At 30.3% G+C, this 23,316-nt stretch overlaps 1 protein-coding gene across 1 annotated transcript in view; it reads right to left on the bottom strand.

Annotated features, from left to right (window-relative positions):
- Positions 1-23,316, bottom strand: part of mmd (disintegrin and metalloproteinase domain-containing protein mind-meld) — a 2,100,572-nt gene that overhangs the window by 678,178 nt on the left and 1,399,078 nt on the right. The window contains exon 20 of the mRNA XM_089595760.1: positions 12,578-12,737. Coding sequence (XP_089451886.1) covers positions 12,578-12,737 — 160 coding nt within the window. The remainder of the gene's footprint in view (positions 1-12,577; positions 12,738-23,316) is intronic.

Below are 23,316 nucleotides of genomic sequence, written 5' to 3'. Positions count from 1 at the left end.
TTACCATGAGCGCACATTTATCTTCTTCAGACCATGTCTCAAAATTTTTGGACAATAGACAGCTTATTGCAAGTGATTGCGGTGGAGATAACGTTGATGAAAGGGATATTTTTACTCCTTCGGTCGTAGTCAGAAAAAATACAGGCTTAAAAACTTCAATGTTTTCGTTACATACTGCTGTAGCATTAATTTCACTTCTTTTAATAATTTTGAAACAATTATCTGAAATTAATAATAATCCTAACTTCCTTAAGCAAGCACCTTCAGTATAACGTTGCTTTGAAATTTTTCTATCAACTATATACTGCTTTGTATAGAAAATTCTCTAAATCTGTCGAGAAAAGAAGTCCCGTTGGAAGTTGTTGATCTTCGGATTAGTCAGCATACGTAAGGGCTTTGAACTACACATGTAGAGCCATAATTATATGAGACAAGGTATGCGTTTGACATATAAATCATGCGAGGAAAAAAACTGTACTCAAACACTTAGCTATTTTAATTTATCATACAAGGAAAAATTTGGAGTGACTTCTCCAAACAGTAAGCAATATAACTATACTTCATGTCTTAAAATTATTTACTTCTCTCTTTTCAGAGAACAACTCTTTTAAGTGGAAAGCATAAAAAAGTAAAGTGATGCTTCTAACTAAATAACTGTTTAAGTATAGTCGCAGCTTTTTTTAATATACTCAAAGCTTCTTGCAAGCTCTGATAATACTCGCAGCGGCTTAGGTACGCGAAAAAAAAGGAAGCTGCATCTCATACTTGCTCACGGGGGAGGGTCAAAGAAAAGAGAAGTTGCATCTCATACTCGTTTACAGAGAGGGGGTTGCAGAGATTTTACGCAAACTCAAACAGCGCTGCAGGTGGGAAGATGTCACTAGCTCTGATAAAGAGAAGTTATAAATAGGTGTGGTATCTTATTATTTTCTTAGTTTCACTAATGCGACACAAGTAGTAACGGCAACGGCGAAAAAGAGAAGCTAGTCAAATAGAGAAAACATTGAGAAAATAATTTTCAACCTTAAAATTCTCAATATATACATACTTATCAAACGCATTATCATAGATCTTATCATCAGTATCAATGGCTTTTATAATGCTTATAGATACTTCATACCAAAAGCATTTTCCGTGGTTTCATTGTAAGGAAACGTTGTTGGACACTGGATAGTCAAACTACCCTGCAATTTTAATGAGTTACCGCTGGATATTTAGAAGCATAATAATTACCAGACATTAGAAGTCTATGAAATCGAATGGTTTGAAGGTGACATTTTATTTAATGACTTGAAGTATCGTCTCACTTATATTACTAAAAACCTTAAAAGAATTTATACATACGGAAGTGATAAAGCCCAATACATTAGCTCAATTCTGACGTGGTAAGCTCACGATTTATCGCAAATATGTCGTCGCTTCAAACACCTCGAAGGTAAAGTTTCTTCTTCTGTACGCCTTACGCACGGGCAAAATCATTTTAAAAAGAGAAAACATTTTTGTACCCTACATAAAGCACACTTATTCGAAAAATGTTTTATTACTAGCACATCAGTCAAGTCATCAAAGCAAGACAGTGATTCATATTATGCAGCATATAAACGTCTTTAAATGCAAAAACTGATGCCTACGTGGATGAGTGGTCCCGACGTGGTTGGTTAAGTATAGTATATGGTGAAAGAAATAGTAATAAAATTTTTACTGTATATACTTTGCATTTGAAGAATAAGGTGTTTAACGAATCGTTTTGCAATCCTAGTTTTGTACATATAAATTTTCATTTTAAAATAAACTAATTTATCAAAAATAAACAACAACGTGAATAATTATTTTCCTTCCACCTCACATCCTACAATATAATTCAACACCCTCGCTTACATTAAAAAATGCATGTTACCATCGCGTGTGCAAGCTGCACAAGATTTTATATATTCAAGCAGCACGTAAATCAACGCCGCAGACGCGCATTGCACTGCGCATAACTCGAGCAGCGCTGCAGGTAGCACGGACAAACTCAAGCGGTGCGCGCAAAAAAAGGAAACTGCTGAACCCGCTTGCTCATTGGCCGAAGGGGAAGCAGGGGCACGCCGCGGAGAGCGGGGCTGTGTTCTAGACACCCTAGACAACTGCCGTATTCTAGAACCACCATAGCTTATCTACTGATGGTAGCTTTTTGATTGGTTGCAGATTGTTCTATTGCAGTTATTAGTGGTATTTTTTCGTCTACAAGTAGACACTTTTTTACCTCTTTTTTCTACCATACTTACACACATATACATATGTACATACATTTGGATATTTCAAAGTCAGGTTAGTAAGGCTAAGGCTGCTGCTATACAAGCGCGTTCTCCTACATTTTGTGTGGTGGTGCAGCCAATTTATCTAAGCAAATACACGAAACGTAGGCAAACGCGCCTGTATAGCAACAGCTTCACTCTACTGTCACGCTTAAGCCTGTTAATTATTTTATTATGAGACGTAGGTTCTAGTGTACATAAACAGATACGTTGTTATTAAAGTGATTTTACTACAAGTGAAGATTAAAAGTGTTGAATTTAAAATGTAATATCTGTTTTATTGGAGTCGTGATCGTTTCAACACAATGTAAACAAGCCATTGGATATGACTTTCTTTCTATTGTGCACATTTTTTAAAGTAAGTAAAGTTGACATTTGTACATAACAATGCTCTTGTGTCACGTTAGTGTTACTCAAACTGTGGAATTCCGATTTGGGTGAGATCGTGAATTATTGTCTGATCTGCAATGCTCATGCTGATGATGCGCGTATTATGCTACTATACTTGTGTATACTTGTATGCATTAAAATTTTTAATACCTATTTGTTTCACGATTTGAAACTTATCACCCCTATAAATGCTTTCAAACTCAATCTTTTCATAATATTTTTATCGGTGCGTACTGATACTAATTTAATAAAATGAAAAAAATAAACTTTTTAAAAATTTATCTTGCAGCAACGTAAAATATAAAGTAAATATAATTATACATTTTAAGATGACGCCAAAAGAAAGTACATGTTATACATTCAAAACTCACTTTTACGTGAAATGGACTTAAGAATTCTCTTGGTCGGTACCAGTTTCTATGAATTCTAATTCTGCCCGATGTAAGTAGTGTGGTACATTTTTTAGTTTAAGTCATATGGGAAGAAGAGCTCTAGTCAGTCACAAGAATGGAATAACATAACCTAACAAAATAAGTAATTATTTAAGGGATAATAATGTAAGTAAGGATAAAATTTTGTGGGTCTGACACAGTGTTATGAGACACGCTTCTTTACGAGATATACAAAGTAGTGTGCTGATTATGACAAAAATGTTTCCAGACATCTTGATCGCAAAAAAGATGCAAGTGGGTCAAACTAAAGTAATTTACAATATTACGTATGGGTTAAAAACTTTTTTTGAAAGTAAATTGATAAAGATTGTTGATGATTGTATACTTATAGGATTGATATATATTCATGATATCATATTTTATTTATAGCCTTTTTTGGAAGAACACGGGCTTCTTATCGTCTCAAAGCCTTTCAAGGTTGTATACCAACTGAGATTCTAAAAAAAGTAATTCAAGTTTCAACGGACGGTCCCAACGTTAATTTGAAATTCTTTTGAGACTTATAAGAGAAAAAATAAAGTACGAATGATGGAACTCACAAGTTAGTCAATATAGAAAAGTGTTGTTTGCATGTAATGCATTAAAAAAAGGCGTAAGAACTGTTAAGTGGGAAATCGTTGATTTTTTAAAAGTGCTATTTAATTTATTAAACAACATACCGGCACCTAGAGCGTGGTACTTGGAAAACACTCAGTCAGACTTGTTTCCTCATTTTTTTTGTGGCTTTCGATGGCTGAAAAATTTCAAGGTTTGCAGAAAAAGCCTTGAGAATGTTGCCTTTCTAAATAACTTATGTCAATACGTCATCCAAAGAAAAAACCAAGCTGAGTTGTAACTCGTTTGTGTTAGTTAAAAAAGCCCTTAATGATAAGTTGTAAGATGCCAAGTTATATTTTTTCTAATCCTTTGCTTGTGAAACAAAACCTTTTTGGACTGAATTTCAATGAAACTAACCTAAAGGTTCATTTTTATATAATGGTTTAACTGCCTTACTTGCTGATATCCTAGAAATATTGTAAAACCTGAGTTGACTTGTGATCCAAAAAATATTGCATCCCTCGACTTATCAAAAAGTAATATTTTGTTACCAGCAGAAAAAATTGATATGGGCTTTGCTACTAAAACACCTTACAAGTTTTCAAAATGTTAGTAATCTTGATACTTTAAGATTTAAGAATGATATTCGCACGATAACAAAAATCTTTTGTCAGAAAATTTTTGAGAAATCACCCCTGAAATATTCCTCCATAAAGGGTATTTCTCGCTTGAATCCATCCAATACCATCCATCAAAAATTAGCTAAGAAAATATTATCGATTGTATTAAAGAAACTAACTAAGTATTATATCTTTAGTTTTATAATAGCCAAAAAAAAGTTGAAAGAATTCAAAGAGCTTATTTAGTTTGAAAGTTCTTTAGAACTATTTAAAAATTAAAAAAAAAAGAGACGCAACTTGATGATTTTTGAATAAAATTAGGTTATTCTCATTCCACCTATAAATATGAAAATTTTCCGAACTCAGTAAAAATTGTGACGATTATTTCTCAGGAAAATTCGAAACTTGAAAGAAAATTTGTTGTAAATAAAGAATGTATTGTTGAGAATCAAACCGAATAATTGCTTATTTCACAGCAATTAATATATAATTGTATAAAATCCTATGGTAAACCTTTAATCAAATTTGAAATAACAAAGAATGTGATATCTACTGCTTGCATGTCTTCTTTCTTACATAAAGATAATTTAACACAAGATAGGAAAAAAAAAACGTAAAATAAGAAGAATAAAGAGAAAAACAAGAGAAAAAACTTAATAAAGAAAAAAATTTTAGACCATGCATTGAAAGAGAGCATGGCTATCGAAAAAGAAATCTTAGATTAAAAAAATTTGTATTCAAGCCATACTCATGTACTTAATAGTTATCGTATGTAAGGTGCAAAGTTTAAATGAAAAATTATTTACTATGTATTGTTAGACCAAACTTTTTTAAGAAATACGATCTCATGTATCCAAATGTGATGAGCAAAACGATGTGATTGAAAAAAAACAAACTATTCTATGGAATTCCTGAAATTAAGACTCTGGATAACCTGGAAATTTCAAGGAATTTTTTTATAGCGAAGTGGTAGACATCCTGCAAGTCAACCAGTCACACAAGATATGGATGGAATATGTTAAATGCTACTTACTTATATGTACTACTAGATCAACTTTTTAATCCTGTTTATAATTTTTAAAAATTTGCACTTTATCCTTATATAAGGAATCTTTTTTGAAATAGTAACAAAAAAGTTACATTTTATCGCTGTTAAGTTATAGAGTGGATTTCAAACTTAAATAGAATATGTTCATACTAGTATTAGTCTGAGTCAGGATCCGCAAGGTTGAAAGGGTTTTAGTAATGTAGGTTGGCAGCAAGGTTCTGCAAGGGGCTTCTGGAAATTTATGAAAAGCATACATGAAGATGTAAAGGATCTTAAGGGGTTTGGAGAAAACTTTTACTATGTCAGAATAACGAAAAAAAAAGAGAATGTCTCACTTATTCTGTTCAAAGGCGTTAAAAGAAGATAGGGCATAACTAGGGGTAAGTAGAGATATATGTTAAGGCTGTAGAAGGGCCAAAACAGCTTATCATTTCTTATTTGCCCATTGCCTTTCAGGCATATAGTACGACCTTTCTTTCTTGGAGTATAACCTCGATTAGTTGGTGGTAGTTTAAATGGAATAATTAGGAATTGGATCTGTGCTGGAAAAACTCTAAGATAAAAAACAAGCACACAATGAATGTCTGTGATTTTATGATGGAGGGCGGGTACGTTGCTTAGTGTAAAAGAGCAAACTTGCTCGGGTAGCCGATTTTATAAACAACACTATCACAAAATACCTTTCATTTCAAAATTTTAAGGACTTTTTATATGAATCTATCAATCTCTGCAACATTTACAGTGATTATGTTCGATTACTGCTTTATTGACTTTTTTTTCTTTGAAAAGTAAATTAGAATAATTCCTTTTATTCATTTTAAGGAAATTTATTTACATTTCTTCGGCCAAAGGTATAATTCTTATACCTTAAAACTTAATTTTTTATGTATATATGTCAATTTCATAGTAACTTAAAAACTTAAGCTAGACGAGATTAGATGAAAGTTGTAATCGCTCTCTCTCTCTCGGCCCTTGTGCATCGCGATTAGTACTGGTGTACGGGAGAGTTCAAGGTCTGAGTAGATAGCGCATCTCCAAGCTCCAGGCTGGCTGGAAAAGGACAAAATTCCTGGTATGGCAGGGCCTTTACTAGTTGACTCGCAGATAATTTGTGAGCGTGATCTGCACTATCTCTCTGTGCACTGTCGATGATACATATTTATGAAAAATCTTTGCAAATATTGTATCTAAAATCTTGCGAGCAATCGACAGCGCACCTCATATGCTTCGCACCGACTCTTTAAATTTAAACTTAGAAAATTTAACGTATTTCTACTATTTATCCCAAAAAAAAGAGAACCAGTAAAAGGACATAAATAAAAATAAAAATAGTTTATTAAATTTCTGGGTGACTGGAAGTGTCCACTTTTTATTTAATTAGCACACTTCTTTTATTAACTACAAATTTTCGTTCATAAGTGGATTTTCAACTCTGTTTTAAATTAAGAGGTTTTAACAATAATTATGAATTATGATGTTGACATTAGCAGTTAAGAAAATATAATCAATAGGCAGATACCATGTGATATCTCATGAAAAGCCAGCACGTTTCTTTATAGTATCAACGTTTAACGTAGAAAAAGGCACTTTGTTTACAAGTCCAAAAACGATGGTATAATTATTTCTAAAACTTGAAAAAAGATAAAATTGCCATTCAAATTACAGAAAAAACTCAGGTATTGAAGATTTTTTTCATGAAGCTTGTAGTTACCTATACCATTATAATGACTAGGATTGTCACGCATGGTTTTTACTTTTAGAGGTATAATTAAGTGTTCTAAAAGGTTTAGGTAAAGTTTTTTTCGTGAAATAATAGTATACTGTTTCAGCTTACGAAAAAAATTATATCTTCAGCTTAAACGTGTAAGCCATCTGTATTGTTACAAAAAAGAATGATAACTCATAGTATGTCTCAATGATCAAATGATTTGCAAATTTTATTGTGATAAAAGAAAGTTAGGAGAAACAGATTCAGCTTTTCAGGATAATACTCCGATCCTATTTTAAAAAAACGATGGGTCACATGATGAACCCTGTGTATTCGGCAGGTAATTGGCAAAAAGTCATTTTTGTTTGTAAGTTTATAAATATTACAATATTACGTGTTACGAAAAAGATACAATTATTGTATTTTTCTTTAATAATTTAGAAAATGAATGTTTGATTAAATTTTGGGGGTCGGCACGCGGAGCGCACAGGGGGCGCAGCTTCCTAGTAATTTAAAAAGTCTTGGAAACAGTTGATAGAATATTGTGATACAATTGTAAACACAGAGCCATTATCAAATTTTTTCCATTCTGGAAAACAGTAACAGAATTTTAAGTAGAAAAACAAGTAAAATTAAATAATAATAGACTAATTTTGGACATTTTAAAATTAAATGTAACTATTTAATTTGTTTGTATATTATTTATCAAACTACTGTTAGAAAAAAAGAAGAAAAAAATATACTTGGAAATTACAAGGAAATGAAGAGCCTAGTATGTGTAATGTAATATTCGCCCCAAAACTATAAAAATCTTTGATAAGTTCAGTTATTCAAGCATCATCTACTTAGCAACTTGGTTTTTTAATAATAAAACAATAAATTAGACGTCACAAATCACGACTGTGATTCTTAAAATTAATAGTGGCTTTAATAAATGGTCTAGGTCTTTACGTAAAATTCGTTGAAAAAAAATATCTAAATTTAGATTTTTGCATTATCATATACAAAATTTTCTTCTAAAAATAAATTTGCATGATGCCAGATTCAAAATTGTTCAAACAATTTTTTCAATGAAAATTTTACAAATTATTTATTTTGACTCGGAAGAACTTTTTCTACTATCTTTTGACTATAAACAAAAAAAAGTCTCTTGCAACTTTTTCTCTAGTTGATACTTTCTGAGATAGTAATAATTGAGGTTTGAAAAAATGAGAAAATAGCTATTTTCATCCATCAAAAACAGTATGAAAAACTAATAATTTTCATAATGCCATAGTTCTTAAATACTCTATAAACATCCTTGAACATATTTCCAAGGTCTTTTAAGCAATTATTTTATTGTTTTATTACCACGTTTTGGATTCTCTAAGGCACATCTATATATAACGATCAAGGGACGTGTACTTTCATACATAGATATACTTTTTCGTAACTCAAGAGAGCTTAAAGCAGAGTTGAAATACAAGGGTTTACAATAAAATAGAAGTCTAAAACGCTTTTGTAATATGTTCGAAGACGTTAATAGAGTATTTAACATTTTTGGCAAAATAAAAACTGTTGGTTTTTCATATCGTTTATCATGGATGAAAAAAGCTATTTTTGCATTTTTTTGAACCTTGATAATTAATATCTCAAAAAGTATTAACTTTACAGAAAAGTTACAAGAGACTTTTATTGGTAATATTCTAAGGATAGTAAACAATTTCTTATCGAGTTAAAAGTGAACAATTTATAAAATTTGGTAAAAAAAATGTTTAAGCAATTTTGGACCCACTTTGGACCTGGCAACATGCACATTCGTTTTTAGAAGATAATTTTAAGTTAAATAATGCAGAAAAACTGAATCAATTTAATTGCTTCAACGAATTTTTAATCACAACCTGAACTAGAAGGAGTAGAAAAAACACACATAAGTGTTTGTAAGAACTTTTTGTTGACATTTTATATAGAGTTAGAAAAGGATTTCTACGACATAAGTGAGATTTATAAATAGGTGTAATCAAAATGTCAATAAAAAATTAACTTATAACTGATGTTTAATGTAATGAAACAAGAATAAGCAACTTATTTAAATAAAATTTAGAAGGAGAAACTAAAACTCAAAAACATTTGGCATAACGTTTAACACTAAGTATAACTTACAGTACAAGATATACATCTTGCTTTCCATTCATTAAAATTAAAAAATAATTAACTATAAATTCAAAGCTTCTTCTTACTAAAAGTAGACCTCATTTACGAGCGTTTTGTGCTTGACTTATTCATTCAAACGCTGTATTTGTAATGGACATTAATTAATAAAGAAATTATAAGAATTATTAATTATGATGTTGAAGTAAAATGACGAATATGAAAATCAATCAATAAAATGAATAAAAACTTAGTCATCATTTCGAATAACTAAGGAAATATCTAAATTAATTAAAAGAAAATATTATTTTAAAATTCACTTAGCAGCATGAAAACGGTACATTCTCATCTATTAAATTTTTTCTTTCTTTGTATACACCAAAAAAAAGAGAGAAATGAGCATAAGTTATTATATTTGTTAATATAACCGATCAATTAAAAATTTAAAGCAGCAATGATTTTTAACTAATTTATCTTCATAAGATTAAAGACGAAAAATTCGATAAAATTAGGATGTATAAGGATTTGAATACATCTAATAATATAACATTTTTAATGTAATCTTGGGAATTTGTTATCTGGCAGTTAACTTAATTCAGAATAAATTCAAAGTGCTAAGAATAATAATCTAATACTTATAATTTTAAATGTGTAATATTTAATTAACATTTACAATTTTTTTTTATTATTAAACTTTTGACAAAGTACCATAAAGCTGACTACGGATTTAAAACATATTTACGAACATCTATGCTTATTTTATTAAATGTTTGTTCAAGTGCTTTGTTAATAGTCACTGCAAATGCTGATCTGACAGAAAAGTGTCTTCTTTCTAAGTAAGTAGATAATCCTAGTCACAGTTATAAGTAATAGAATTTAAAAAAAAAACAATATTATTTTGTCCATCATCAGTTGAAATCGTACACTATAGTAAATGATTTAAAAAATCAAAAATTTGTAATCAAGTTCCACTCCACAATTCTTCATCAATATTGATGTTTCTTCTTAACACTATTATAAAATGTATTCTTTAAAGCAAGTTAAATGGGTGATTCTGCCGTAACTTGCTCAGATTAAGTCTGGTACTTGCACTTGCATGCCGTAATGAAATCCAAAACTGTAAGAACGTTAGATTTTGTTAAATGTTATTAACTTCACTTGACATTTCGTCTACTACCGATATATCAATCTCTTCAGTGCGATAATCAACCATTTAGAGTCGAATTTTCCATTGTGACCCATGTCCACAACTCAATTTTACTCATAAAAACTTTTACCGGTAAAAAATAATGCTTATCTGCCACTTGGGTGTGTAAGCATTATATACTTAAAATATTGGGGATAGGATTCGTACCTTAGCCCCACTAACAACTGACGAAGATAAGTGAGTTTTTACTGCATACATTTCGTCCACATATTTACACCATAATAACGGTTTCAACCAAAATCAGTTCAAACTAGTAACTTTTTCGATTGAAAATGCTAAATAATGATCATTTTTCAGAGTATAGGACTAATATTAACAGATCCTCATGATAGTAGTACCAGAAGTTGTTACGTCTCGAATAGCCAAGCACTTCTATTTGCGTATTTCGTGTGTACAAACATTTTATTCCATTCTGACCCCCCATGGAACAACCACTCGGTGTACGTTTGTAGGTACACAAACTACAGTTTTTTTATTGCATTTGAGGCAAGTAAATTTAGTATGCGTGGACAAATCATTGTAATACGTCTATGAGTCATACGAGCGCTATAAACTTTGGAAATTCCATTCCGAACTTTTCCATTTCGACCATACCTCACCTTAAAGTGACGTTTTTTTTCGTTTCAAAGCAATCAATCCCAGCCAATTTTTTTTCCATCACTGCTGGACTAAAAGATGAAGCACGTGTCCCCGGGTTTCGTCCAATTGGCCTCTTTTCGCTACATAAACGCAAAAATGGTGGTGCTACTTTCAACGTTGATAGCCAAGTGGTGCATTCCATTAAGCGGCTTTATCCGAACTTAAATGAAAGCAAAAACATAGTCGTAATGATTAAATCTTTGAATTTCATGCTCTGAAAAAAAAGTTATAGTGATTTTATAAAAAAAACTGAATTTTAGCCAGAAGCAATGTAAAATAAGGCCCTCTTGGATGTGTAAGTGATTGATGTCATAACAAAATCTGAGGCGGTTTTTCACTATTTTCCAATGACGATAGCACATATATGAATTGTATCACAGCGTTGCAGAGCCTTTTGAGCAAAGTTTTTAGAAATGGCTGTAAAATATTTAAAAAAAAATTATATGCTTATTATGAAACATGCTAATTTCTCAAATTTTGTCAACATATTCAAAACTATGCAGAAGTGATTTATAAGTATCAATAAACTGTAAGGATTTAAAATATTTAGAGCATCAACAATACAGTTGCTGTTACTTTTTTTTTTAAGAAATAAATAATGGTATTTACAGCTCCTGAATTTGTATACACATGTTGACTTCTTAAAATATTTTTGCATAGTAAAATATGCATGCATGTATTACTTCGTCCATACGTGTATGTGGTAAGAATGCATTGGTGATTTCAGTCAACGTTAGCCATACACACAGCTAATTAAATACACCTGCACGGACTATTATAAAGGAAATTTTATTTTTCTATCAAATTTTCTGATGGGCACTTTTTATTTACCTGGTTAACAAAAAATGTCTACCATGCTGAGCAAACAATAGTAGCTATATATTTACAAAAAATGTATACACATATATAGAGCGTGCGGTGGCTTAGTTGGCTAGGTCGTGGATTGGCACACGGGAGACTACGGTTTGATTCCCGGCCAGTGCAACTTATCGGGCAAGTACCTCTGCAATTTTTCATACGTGCTTTTTCACCATGCAATGTTCCACAACAAGGGCTTAGGCGACCTTCTCGCAGCGAAAATTGCCTCATTTTCCCCTACCCCTCTCCCGTAGTGGGAGGCCTCCCCATCATTCTTCCCTTTCTTCTACCAAAAGCTAAGCGCCCATAGTAGCGCCCTTATTAAAGGAGCTGGACGTAGAGCACTATAATATATATATATACATTAAATAAAATCTGCAAATATTAATAAAGTTTATTGATACTGTTAATAGTTTTTCTGTCTCGTAACTATTGTCACTTATTGTAGATGCTTCCTTTCTATTACATTAATTAGTTTATGCTTGTCACTGTTAAAACATTGTTTATCAGTTAACTCTTTATCAAAGTTATTGTAAGTTAACTTATAAGTTTTTAAAACAATGAAGGTTACTTTTCTATAAATTATAGTAACTCTTCTCTTGTCCAGAGCGTCATAAATATTGACTACAAAAGTTATATAACATTATAGCGTAATAATAATTACGATGGATGTAAAATTAACAAAAAATACCATATGGAGTCTCTTTTTTTTCCATTTTGTTTTTCGAAGATGACGAAAAAGATGACTCCGTACTACTAGGAGTGGGTTCCATTGGGATTTCTTGTTCTATAGAACAGTCAGGTCCACTCCATCCTTTTTCACAAAAGCATCTGTTCAAATTATTGCAGACCTAAAAAATAAGAAATTCGTTAGAATAAATAACTAATCCTCAAATTTTATCAGTAAAAAAAAAAAAAAAGCAATTATGACAAAAACAAAAGAACTTGTTAATTCTTGAAATCCCTTTGACGTTAATTTCTTTTACATAGAAGCTTACACGGCTTTTATTGTCACGTAAACATAAATATTGCAGCTCTCCGTTAACTGTCAGCAAAATGTTTAAATAAAACACCTTGTATGATTATTATTTCAGTCTCATTTGGCACATATTGTTATTTTCTAAAACTTTTTGTCAAATTAATTTGAACCTGTTTTGTGATTTATATAATTCAACGACTAGTAAGTTTGATCTTGTTGCAAGAGCTGGGCATGTGTACTAAGTATAGTGAGTTAGTTAAAACTGACAAATGTATCAAAGCAGATAAAAAAGTTTTAATATTACAAAGCATGACCATTTCTCCATATAAGCTTACAACAAGATTCAAAGAAGATGACATTTAACATTCTTTAAGTTTCGTAGAAAATTCTTCATACTATAAAACCAAATTTTAACCATAGCAATAAATAAACAGATTAACTTAGTGTTGTTACAAGTAACCGTTGGTTTTTCCTTGGCACACTCTAAATGACTTTGCGAGCAGATATTTAAGTATAGAGGAAGATTTTTTCTGACGGAAACTCCTATCTTAAGAAATTACTAGTTCATCGCTACTTTGTTTGGATTTTACTTTTATCTTAACCGGTAAAAATCTTTTTCTAGAATAATCATTAGTTATTGATGTTGTACTGCTACGTGCCTAGTTTATATCGGTTCTGAGAAGGTATTTTACAACTAAGTAGCATTGTACATCCTAAGTACATTAATTCGTTTTAAGCACTTACTCTAAATAGCAATGTTGTATATTTTTAGTTGGAAATAATAAAGTACTCAAGGAATGAGCTTTTTTGGCCTTGAAGTAAACGACAGAATTATTTGTCACAAAGTTTATTTACATTGCAGCATATTATAACATCACATAGTCAGTGCTTATTTATAGCAGCCGGCTGCTAATTGCATGGCTGCTGCCAGAATTCCTCATCCTCAAAGGTGGAAAAATAGTAGAAAACAGCTTGCTGTGAGTGTATCAGCTACAAAAACTCTTTCTTTATCTTAACGGAAGTATAATTAACATTCTTATTCCGCTAATCAACAAATTTTGAAAGTTAAAATTTTAAGATTCATTAATAGATTTGTTTAACATTTTAAATACCATTTGCCGTTCTACGGACTTGGTCTGAGAGTAGATAATTATATCAGCTGTTAGATGTAACAAGTAAACCTTGGATTTTTCATTGACTTATTCATTACATAACCGTCCTGCTTTATTTTAAATCAGGGGACGATAATTACAGCATCAAGATTCTATTTTTTCTCAGCTAGATGACACAAACCAAAATGTGGAGATAGCAACAAAGATAGTACCATATTAAAAAATAACGTTCAACAAAAGCAACAGTAACAACAGAGCTTAACAGTTTGTTTAAAGTAAGATGCATAGTATTTTGGTGCTATAGCCCTCAATAATAAAAATTTTTTCTGTACTTACAACTAATTAGGAATATATTTTTATCTGTCAGAGCTTACGTGGCTAAGCATCAAGAGATATAACCTTAAGGCTACAGATAATGCGGATAGTTTAACAAAGCTGAATATTAAAATCTATTGTGTTTTGGTGTTTGAGTCGATCAAAACTGTAGATTAGAATTTAAAAGCTGTGTAGCTTTTAAACATCATGAGTTTCCTTGACAACCGTAAATTGTTACTTTTTCAAAGTTTTCTTCATTATATACGAGGATTATACTAATTTCAGGTTAACACTGGGCTCTGTTGTTGTCGTGATTCTTTGATCCAAATCTTGACCTTAGATGTTGTGCAGGGATATTTTTATTTAGACTGTACAACCATCACCAACACTGTAAACAGTAAATATGTAAGTGATGTAAGAAAAATTTTCATGCATACATCTGCTCGATTAGATATTAGAACTCAATACTGGCTAAGCATTAGTTTTTCTACACATTGAGAAATTTGAGTAGCTATTAATAAGGAATATGATAATTCTTTTAGTTAAAAAAAAATGTCTATTGCTAAGTATTATTAACAAAAGTTGGAAACATAAAATAAATCATCATATGAAAAAAACCAATACACGACTACGTATAATATGTTGAAAACTGATAGTACGTTGGTAAAATTTCTTTCCATTTTTAAATGATATTTTGACGTAATTATTGTGGAAGCAAAGTTTAACGTATAATTAAAAAATCTCCATCGTACAGTGATTTATAATATTACTTTTAATAGAAATTGCTAGTAAATCAACATTTTATTTTTTACATTGTAACATTTAATGTTTAGTCATAAACAGATATTTTTATTCCCAACAGTTACTTCTAAAGGAACAATTTCTTAATTTTTTCTGTACTTTTTTATAATTTCAAATTTTAATGTGTAACCATGGTTTTTAAAATGTGTAATTTATTGATTTACAGTAAATTAACAACCTCGTAAATGAAGTAACAATGACATCGCTTGCTGTGAAACTAAGATTAGAAGGCATTCTCTCTCACTATTGTCTAGATTGCTTGCTACTTTAGAGCTGATGGTTCGTGAGAATAAAGAATTCTTTTTAACTGGTTCTTTTAAAGATACAGGCAAACAACGAGAAAACTGAGGTTATGTTTTCGCCTAGTCCAACCTTTACTATTGTGCGTGTCAATCATGTAGTTCCCCTTCAGAAAACCCGTAAGAATGGTTATTTTAGGTCTTTCTAGCTTCCTTTTTGAGGTATAACTTTTCTCAAATTTTTAGAGATTATGTTCTGCCGCAAATTTTTCGAAGAATTTGGAAACTGTCATATTTATTCTTTAAATATGGCATAGAAAAAAATACATTTTACTCGTTCTTTTTAGAATACAGTCGAGTAAGAAGATAATTAAGGTTACGTTTGTGAATAGTCCAAACTCTATGTATGGGCACGTTGATTGTGTAAATGACCTTTTGAAAAGCCGACGTGCAACACGTATAAATGTATACAATATACGTACGTCTTCTTGGCCTCTAGTACAGGTATGTACAGATATCTCCCTTTTCCTTTATCTTTTTTTAATACATATACCTCAGCTTAAGCAAGCGCATCGGTTAAGTCGTAGTGTAGAAGTATACATACCATACGTATATAAATATAGGTATAGCAGCAGCGTGAAAGAAATTTAGCGTGTGGTGTACACGCAAGTAAGAGAGATGGAGGGAGAGATAGTGTAAAAGAAAGGATTCTAAGAAAAGGGCTTGAGCCACAGGCTTGGTGGCTACGTTTTTTCGTAACGCATGTCCCCTCATGCGGCTGTTCACAGCCCAACATAAGAATTTTCACTTTCAAAAATTTAAAAAATGATCATATTTATCAATAATGACTACCCGTATTATTTAATGTGTAGAAAAACTGATGCTTAGCCAGTATTGGTTTTTAATATCTAATCGAGCAGCTGTATGCATAAAAATTTTTTTTACATCACTCATAAATTCACTGTTTAACGTGTTGGTCATGATTGTATAGTCTAAATAAAAGTATTCCTGCACAACATCTTAGAAACAAGTTGGGATTAGGCTTTTTTAAAGAATGACGACAAGAACAGAGCCAAATGTATACCTGAAATTAGTATAACCCTTGTATACAATGAGCCGTTTAAAGAAAACTTAAAAAAAGTAACAATTAACCTTCGTCCAGTAAACTCTTGATGTTTGAAAGCTACGCAGCTTTTGAATGCTGATCCACAACTTTTATCGACTCAAACACCAAAACACAGTAGATTTTAATATTAAGCTTTATTATTCAGCTAAAAATTTGTCACAAGTTCTTACACAAATTCTTATGTAATTTCTTACATAATTTTTTATGTAGTTTCTTACATATTTTCTTATGTAAGTTCTCATATAAGTTCTTTAAATATAACTTATGTGAGAACTTGTACACATTCTTACATTTGCTTATCAACTAAAAACTTATATAAGATCTTATGTAATTTCTTATAAATGTTCGTGTATTAGTCGATTGAATGTAGTTAATTACTATCTGCATACATACAAAGTGAATTTTAAAACTTTTTCTGCATCAAAACTATTAAAATAGTTAAAACAAATTAGTAAATACCAAAAAACGCATATCTAACCTCCACTTAGGGGGTTTGAATCTGGTCCAGAGAATCTTTATCTAGGTAAACTATTCACATTATCTGTAGACTTAAGGTTATATCTCTTGATAGATGGCCACGTCAACTCCAACAGATAAAAATATACTTCCAATTAGTTGTGAGTACAAAACAAGAAATGAAAACAAAAAATAAAATAAATGAAAAAAATGTAAAGGAAATGAAAACAACAAACCAGGGGGTATTAAATGGGTCATGGGACCCACGGTAAGAACGAAGTTCTTTAAACATGAGATGAGTATTGACACAATTTCTTAAGTAACAAGGGGGTCACCAGACCCGTAGGAAGAACAATGCTCTATTAAAGTTAGTACTGCATTTATGCAGTTTACTAAGACAAAAACTTGAAAAACGAACAAAAAAAAGTAAAAAAACAATAGTTCAGTACTCATGATGGTGAAACTTCGTGAGAACGTCGTGCATAAATACAGTACTCACGAAGTTTTACCATCGTGAGTACTGAACTATTGTTTTTCAACTTTTTTTTATTCGTTTTTCAAGTTTTTGTTTTAGTAAACTGCATAAATGCAGTACTAACGTCAATATAGCTTCGTTCTTCCTACAGGTCTGGTGACCCCCTTGTTACCTAAGAAATTGTGTCTATACTCATCTCATGTTTAAAGAACTCCGTTCTTACCGTGGGTCCCATGATCCATTTATACTTCCTGGTTTAATATTTTAATTTTCCTTAAAATCTTTTAATTTGTTTTAATTTTAGTTCTTATTCTTTGTTTTTCGTTTTTTTTTATTCAATTTCCTTAATTTTTTTTTATTTCTGCTTTTTCCTTATATTTTATTTTGTTGTTTTTTTATATTTAATTAAATTACTTTTTTTTTTATTTTTTTTTTAATTTTTTTATTTTTTTTTTCATTTTTCTATTTAGTCTTCTATTTTTAACTCCCTTTTTTCGTTTTAGTCATTTCTCGTTTTTTTTACATTTAATTTTATTTCATTTCATTATTTTTAATACTTCATTTTATTACTTTCCTCTTAATTTTTTTTGTATTTCTCTCATTTCATTTTCTCTAATTTTTTTTTCAATCTTCTTTTTTGTATTTCATTTTTTATTTAATTTTTTTTTATTCCATCGCAATTTTTCATGAGTTTTTATGTTTATTCTTTGCTGTTTTTCTAATTCATTTCGTTTTATTCATTTTTTCAAATTTTATTTTTTATATTTTTATTTAATTCACTTTTTTACTTTTTTTTTTTTTATTTTATTTTTAAATGTCTTCTCGGGTTTTATTCTTTTTTTTAAATTTTATTGATTTAATCAATTACTATATTTATATAATTATGTGAAAGTGTTACATAATTTGTACGTCAAATTCGTAATTAGCGCCCTCAAAAACCATTGATACGTTCTGCAACTCTATTGTATATGTTTGTTTTAATAATTTATTTATTTATAAAATAACTTACTTAAAAGAGTATTTATAAGCATCATTTTTATGCCAAAAACATTAGGTTTCAAAAAAATTGGTCGGTATTTTATGCATCAAAGGCATAAAATACCAATATTTAATGCGTATTAACGCACCTTACTAGATTAAATCTACATAACCATATTTATGCTAATTAAATTTTTTGTTTTTCTAAATTTATTATTCAGAAAACAAATAAATCATTAATTATTAATTGAATGTATTATCAGTAAAAGCATATGAAAATGAAGAATAAGTTACAAACCACACAATAAGTACAAGAAACCAATTTCCTATAGTTGGCAGCGTTCGTAGCAGAGAGGGTAAGGTTCTCGACTTGTATACAGCAGGTTGAGGGTTTAAATCTTTTCATTCGAAAGTGTTTGGTTTTTTTTTCTCATTTTTTCTTTTTTTTAGATTTGTAAAAGAAAGAATTCTAAGTCAAATACAAATTATTATGAGAAAATAAAATTAAAATTCGTTTACAAATTAATTGCTTAGGAGTGTGAAAGGGAATGGTAGGCAAAGGTATGCAGGAGAGTAGCGCAGCACAGTTGAAAGATACATGGTGGGCTGAGGGGAAATGTGTAAGGAACTTATGGTGAGGGTGATGGGTTAAGGGGGGAAACTTAGGAGGAAGAGACTTTCGGTAAGCCACTTCCGTTTTATCAAATCTGTCTTTTTTTAAATTCCAGCCCCCCCCCCTCCCCAGTACGCGACATAAAGAACTTCGTTTTAAAAAATATTTATTATTAAGGGCTATAGCACCAAAGTACTATGCATCTTACTTTAAACACACTGTAAGGCTCTGTTATTGCTGTTACTTTTGTTGAACATTATTTTTGACATTTGATTTCATCTTTGTTGCTTTTCCTACATTTTGCTGAGTGTCATGCAGCTTAACAAAAAAAAATATCTTGATGCTCTATTTATCCTCCCACGTTTTAAAACAAAGAGTAGGGCAGTTATTATTATGATTTAGTCAATGAAAAATCCCAGGTTTACTTGTTAGATCTAACAACTTATATATTTATCTCCTTCTGGATCAAGTCCTAAAAACAAAAAATGATAATAAAAATATCAAACAAATCCATAAATAAAACTGTAAGTTACAACTCTTGAAATTTGTTGTCCAGCAGAATAAAATGTTAATTTCACTTCCATAAAAATAAAGAAAGGGTTCTCATAGTTGGTACACTCACAGCAAGTTATCTTTCTTCTTTTTCAGTACCTTTGAGGACGAGGAATCCTGGCAGCAGCCATGCAATCAGCAGCCAACTGCTATAGATACACACTATGTGATGTAATGTAATAATTTGCTGCAATGTAAATTAACCTTGTGACAAATAACGATGTCATCTACACCAATGCCGAAAAAGATTATTTCTGGCGAACCTACTTATAACCAATTGAAAATATGCAACATTGCCATTTAGAGCAAGTGCTTGGAACGAACTAATGTACTTTGAGTGTACATTGTGTTAACCATAATACTCAATATCACAAGAAATTGAAAAAAAAAATTTTTAACAAAGACCTTAACTAAAGCATTTAAAAATTATAGTTAGCTCAAAGAAATGTCATTACAGTAACAACCAAATGCTTAAGTGATAACGTAAATAATAATTTTTAATTTCATATTACGTTGGGTAAACAAATAATCGTACATCATTTTGATCAGTAAATGCTTTTCCGAGTAACACGTAGTTTCCTAAATGATTATTAAGCATGAAGATAACTAGAAATATGCTTTATTTTATGCTAAATTCATGTCTTATTGTATAATTTAATGCTCATATGAAGTATGCCCTAGAGTATATCTTTACATATAAATTATCTACAGTTTTGGTCAAAAAAATAGCAGCATTGCGCAAGCCAGCAGATAGCTATAATAGGACAGTAAAAAATGAGGTAAGATAAAAGTACCAATGATCGAATGATTTTTTGGTAAAATTGCGTTTTAAAATTCATACAAAATTATGTAGAAGATAACATGAGCATTTAAACTGTTGTTGATACATTTTGCCGAATACTTATTAAAAACATTATTTGATTAATTTTATCTTATCAAGAAGTAATTTTTATTTAACAAAGACTCACTATGTCATGTTGTACCTAATGTGAAACACTTTTTGGAATGCATGTCCCAATAGTGGTACGTGATGTCCCAGTGGTGAAATGTACATGTTATTTCAATGGAATCTATGTGCTTCACCAATGGGATATCTGAAATTTCAGATTATGTTTTGAATTGTACGTATAATGAAATATTCATTTCAATAAACTTTTTATTTCATTGTAATGCAATTGAAGAAAGATGATAAGTTTTGTGGATGTAATAAGACACCACTTTAAAGATCTGTAATGAATTTTTTCCAGTTCTCAAACGTTTATTATTTATTGACTTTTCCACCATTGGGACATAATTAAAAAATGTGTTCCAGCACTGGTACTTTTACCTTATACATTATTTACATTTTTGCCAAATGTTGCAGCAGCAAAATTAAATCCTTAGATTCGCGCTCCTTACTATATAATAATGCGAGCATGATAATTAGTCACTTTTTTGTGCGAGTTACAAAGTTAGTGCCATTATACTCTACGCTTATAAGGATTTCTATGGTTAAACGTATAATGTCGGATAAGCAAAAATATTTATTAGTACAGAAAACGTCATATTGTTACGTTCTTATATTAAAATGTATTAACTTTGTTAAGAGCTACAATCTCAGATGTAATGTGGCACAGTCTATTTAAATGAATTATACTACACAGCTAAAAAGCAGAAAGATAAACCACCAAATACCAGAAGATACACGATGTTTCATGATAAAAAGCAATTGAAGCTTACAAACTTATTTTTATCGATCAAAAGTCTAATAAAAAAAGAAACATTCTTGAAATTGTGTAGTTTTCTTATCTATAATACTGTACCAAAGTATTTTTTATTAATATAAACTTTTTTTCTTAAGCAAAAGTATTATAAATACTAAGCTAGTAGGCTCATTGCACTATATTTATGAACTAATAGTGATGAAAACCAAACACTCAACATTTGATTTCAGGGGTTTTGCAATCAGCCAGGCAGGCTAGACAAATGTTTCAGTCCTTTCGAATTGTCGTAATATTATTCTCAATTGACAAAAATTATTACTTGTTATTAATACTAATAATACTTTTTTCCTTTTACTCATTCTTTAAGTACCGTTTGTGACTTCTACTTAATTTTTTATGTCCAAATTCAGTTTATTGAAAGCTTTACATTTACAAGTATGAAAGAAACTGTTAAATACCTAAGGGTACAAGAAGTCATCTGTCGAAAAATAATAATAACTGATTTGTCTATTCTAATAGATTATGGAGGATTAGAGATCGAACAACGTTATTCACAAATTTGTGACACTTTCTCGCCAACAACTGTTTATAAAAATATTTTTTTTTTTTTGAGTAAAAGTAAGCTAAACAGCAGACTGCTCAGTTTATTGCACCAGCTTTTATATTGATAAGCAAGGAAATCTTGTAATAAGTTATTAAATTTAGGGTCATAGCCAACAATCAGGCAGGCTAGATAAATCTATGGGACCCATTTCAATTTAGTGTTACTATTTTTAATTGTTGATTGATGATAACTGAGAATGCTTAATTTTTTTTCATCCAGGCTTTAAATCCCATTCGCGACTCTTAGTTTACGTTAAAAGTCTAAAATTAGTTAGTTTGGAGAATTTATTTTACCGGAGTTATAAGGACTGCTAAATACTTGGAGGTGCAAGATGTCACCTGTTTAATACATGGTGCTTCTGAACCTAATTTTGTAAATTAACATCTGGAGGCAGAAAAAATAGATTTTTAAAATGTAGACAGTTTTTTTTACAATTCTTTATCAAGCTGTTTCTTAGTTAGATGAACTTTTAATTTTTTTTTTTTTTATACCAAAAGTCTTACAAATAATAAGATGACAAGTTTATTGGCACTACCTTTCATATTACTTAAAAATCCAATCAAAAATATTAATATCCCATTATGAGAGTTGTGATCAATCAAGTAGGCTACATACGTTTTTGGGCCTTTTCTAATTATAGTCTTATATTAAGTTGTAAACTGATTAAACTTTTCTGTAAGTACTAGTTTTGCATAATTTTTTTTTAATAATTTTTATTCAAAATTTGATTTGTAACTATCAGTTAATTTTAAAAGGCTGGACGCAGTTCTTTAGGTGGATTATTTTCATTTAATTAAGAGAGAAAGATTGCTTAGTACCACAATATTTAAGTGATAGTTGCTGTTATCACATCTTATAAACTGTAATTGTATGTTTTTGAATAGCAGAATAAAGAAGTTTATGGATAAGGTCGCACAACAAGCATTAAATGTGAATTAACAAAGTTATAATCTTCATTAAGTGCATGGGTATCAAAGTAGTCAGGCTAGCTACTTTAATTTTCTAACGATTTTTTATTAAATAGACATAACAAGTTATTTTACATTCATAAGTACATGGTGCGTTTTGTGGAATGTGTTGTTGTAGGAGTATCATGACATGGTTGAAGATGATAAGTTTCGGATTTTTGCAGTTAAGGTTGATTTTATCGGCTTTTTATTTAGAAATAGCAGAGATCTCATTATTATTTACGTGAAATATTGACTAGAATATTCTACTGTTTGACATATTTTTATACGTTATTTATAGTATTCACAGTATTCACAGTATTCACAGTATTTGCAATATTTAGAGTATTTACATTGCTTATAGGACGTACATTGTTTCCAGTAAACAGAGATAAGATTTTACATTTATGTGTAACTTGTTATTGTATTTATTAATTTTCAAATTTGCACACACTTTGGTAAAAAGATTTTTCTACACTACCAATATTTGTTGATTTTGTACGTGTGTGATCACTGAAATCAATCTAGCT

This window comes from Copidosoma floridanum, unplaced genomic scaffold (genome assembly GCF_036245765.1).
Source record: "Copidosoma floridanum isolate Cflo_tuat_1 unplaced genomic scaffold, Cflo_Japanese_pri ptg000027l, whole genome shotgun sequence".
NCBI classification, from domain to species: domain Eukaryota; kingdom Metazoa; phylum Arthropoda; class Insecta; order Hymenoptera; family Encyrtidae; genus Copidosoma; species Copidosoma floridanum.
The sequence above is the reverse complement of the archived record's forward strand: the minus strand, read 5'-3'. Positions and strand labels throughout refer to the sequence as shown.